At 43.2% G+C, this 2,933-nt stretch overlaps 1 protein-coding gene across 1 annotated transcript in view; it reads left to right on the top strand.

The window, feature by feature from the left end:
* The window catches only part of LOC102812627, a 21,546-nt gene extending 19,278 nt beyond the window's left edge, over positions 1-2,268 (top strand). Inside the window, exons 7-8 of the mRNA XM_006875659.1 lie at positions 46-189; positions 2,176-2,268. Coding sequence (XP_006875721.1) covers positions 46-189; positions 2,176-2,268 — 237 coding nt within the window. The remainder of the gene's footprint in view (positions 1-45; positions 190-2,175) is intronic.
* The last annotated feature ends 665 nt before the right edge of the window (positions 2,269-2,933 follow it).

Genomic DNA, 2,933 nt, shown 5'->3' with positions numbered 1-2,933 from the left:
ACTCTGGATCCACATTCTGCCCATCCAAACCTTGCCCTCTCTCAGGAAAACATGAGGGTGACCATGAAGGACAACCGTAGGGTCCTGAAAAACAGATGCAGTGTGTTGGGTGCCAAGGGCATCACGTCAGGGCGATATTACTGGGAAATAGAAATCAGCAACAGATACTTAAGCGAGTGGGCTGTGGGGGTTTGTAGGGAAGATGCGTATAGGAATGGGCAGTTCAGAGAATGCCCAGAAAAGGGGTTTTGGGTTGTGGGATGTATTTCAAATACACCTTATGCCAGTGCTACCACCCAAACATTCTTATTTGATAAAAAGTTTCCCTGCCAGGTGGGGGTTTTCCTGGACTACGATGGTGGGGATGTCTCCTTCTACAACATGACCTATGGGTCTTGTATTTTCTCATTCTCTCACGTTTCCTTCTCTGGGACCCTCTTTCCATATTTCATGATTAAGTCAGGAACCCCATCCCTCACTATCTGTTCCATGGTAGGTGGGCCCAAGGGAACACCTGTGCTTCTTAACAAATTGCCTTATTTTTTGAATGAGCTAATGAGCCTTCCAGAGGAGGGGTGGAGTTCTGGCTCCAGTGGTGAGGATGTTTTCCCATGGGTTGAATCTCCATTACTCCCTTCTGGCTCCAGGATTGGCCCCCATGAGGACCTGTCTTGGTCTGAGTCCTCTCATTATGACTCAATTTGGAACTTCAGACTCCCCGAGATGGAATGAGATGAGTGCTGGATGGCACTGAGAGTCATGTGGGTGACTCTGAGAATTGTTGATTCATATCTTGTGTTCCTGTAGCAAGAAGAAAAAAAAATGACTTTTATTTGAGTTGGTTCAGTGTTGGTAGAATTTGGCCGTGGAAGTTTATTTTACTTTGGTTATGAAAAAATACTCTGTGAGCATTTTATATTGTTTGTATATGAAAGGAGAGGGGTTGAATCCTCTGAAATGTAGTTTGCTTTATCCCACTGGACTTTGTACTGAGTGTGGAACCCTACCGCTATTCTGAGGGGCCTAGGCAATTTGATCAGGAAGCATCTATGTTCAGAATTTTCCTGGGACATTGTGGGTTGGACTTATAAGATCAGAGAATTGCATATATTTTTCATATACTTATTCTTGGATAGTGGAAACACATCTCTTTTTCCCAAATCATCTATAAAATTCTGCTACTCGTGAACACACTGTGTGTGTTAATTCTGGAAATTGAGAAGCAACTGGGTTCCTGTTTTGGTCCACACTAGGTAGAAAGAAGAGACCTTCTAACAAAATGAAGATGTAAATGGACAGGAGAATATTCTAGAGTAGAGAATTGCAGAGAGCTTTGACATGAGCATTGTCTCAGTTATTGGTGTTAAAGGAAAATGGAAATTCTCAGTATCCCCAAAGGGACAGGACTGCTGAGTACTGAGACAGACCTTTCAGGAATGAAGGTGTAGTCACTCCACCAGGTAAAGACCTCTGAGGTTCTGGCTGAGGGTGGGGAAAACAAGGAAAAGGAAGTAGAAGAGAGAAGTCAGAGATATCAACTCTGGAACCAGTTACATAACAAGAACTTATCTTTGGTTCTCATGTGTATGTGTTTATTCATAAAAATAAACTATTGTCTTCTCTCTCCAATTTATTATTTTATATACAAGTTGGTAGATGTTATGTTAATTATACAGAATATGATAACAGACTATCCAATGAAACTGTAATTGAATTTAAGGAGTTAATAATTTAGCAGTGGCTGGAACTTGTTTTGAGAAATGAATGAGAACTTCTTGACTTGTAAGGATAGCTTTGCCTTGATGGGTGAAAACAGAGTAGTTTTGTTGAGTGAATGTTCAAATGTGTGTAAAATGTTGTATGTATGTGTAAGCTGTATGTGGACACAAATGGGTTGAGTATGCCTATTATCAATTTAAGAAACTCTGGTAGTGTAGTGGTTACAAATTGGGCTGCTAATCTCAAGGTCAGTGGTTTGACACTACCAGCTAGCTGTTCCGTGGGAGAAAGATGAGGCTTTCTGCTCCTGTAAAGATTTACAGCCTCAGAAACCCTGTACAGGGTCGCTATGAGTTGGAACCGACTCCACGGTACATAACAACAACAACAACATTATCAATTATTGCCTCTCAGTTCCAGTTCACCCTGTCTTTGACCTGCTTTTTGGTACTGCAGCTGGACCCTGTAAACATTTCTTCTTTGCCAGTAGGCACAAAGCGGGACATTGTCAAGAAATTGGAGATAACACTTCAACATGCAGAGAAGTGACTTCCCCTGGTTCTAGACTTTCATTGCTGATCCTCTCACATGTGGGCCTGCAGGGTGCAGAAGGCCCAGGTTTGCTCATCTTTTGGTGAATTTGACTGACATTGCAGTATGATGCCTCTCAGGGAGTTTTAAGAGCACCTAGAGGGTACTTCCCAGGAAAACTCGCTAGTAATCCATTTCTGAATGTTAGTCTTGTTAGGGGGTCGTCTCCAAAGTTTCTTCCTTTCATGGTGTCTTATAAGGTCTGGGTTCTCTGGAGAAACAAAACCAGTGCTAGTTATATGCATATAAAGAGAAGTTTATATCAAGGAAACAGCTCACAACTATAGAGCTAGGAGAATCCCAAGTATAGGCCAGGTGAACCAAGATCAGCGAGAGGCCCAACAGGCAGGAATCACAATTTAGGCCACAGAACAGGACCTTGGCACTGGAACAGGGGTGGCAGTAGGGTGATGGTTGACCAAAGCCTGGGCAGGTGCACTGCAGAACCGGTGGTGTGGAGCACAGGAGCTGGGCCAACAGCAACAGGCTTGCAAGGTCCTTTGATGGACATCCAATTTCCCAGGCACACTCAGTGGGCAGACCTGGCAAGCAAATACACAAAGAGAAGGCAACTGGCTCAGGTTCAAAGAAATGGATGTTGGAGAATGATCCACATGCAAAAT

The sequence above is a fragment of the Chrysochloris asiatica genome, unplaced genomic scaffold, assembly GCF_000296735.1.
Source record: "Chrysochloris asiatica unplaced genomic scaffold, ChrAsi1.0 scaffold00333, whole genome shotgun sequence".
Taxonomy (NCBI): domain Eukaryota; kingdom Metazoa; phylum Chordata; class Mammalia; order Afrosoricida; family Chrysochloridae; genus Chrysochloris; species Chrysochloris asiatica.
The sequence above is the reverse complement of the archived record's forward strand: the minus strand, read 5'-3'. Positions and strand labels throughout refer to the sequence as shown.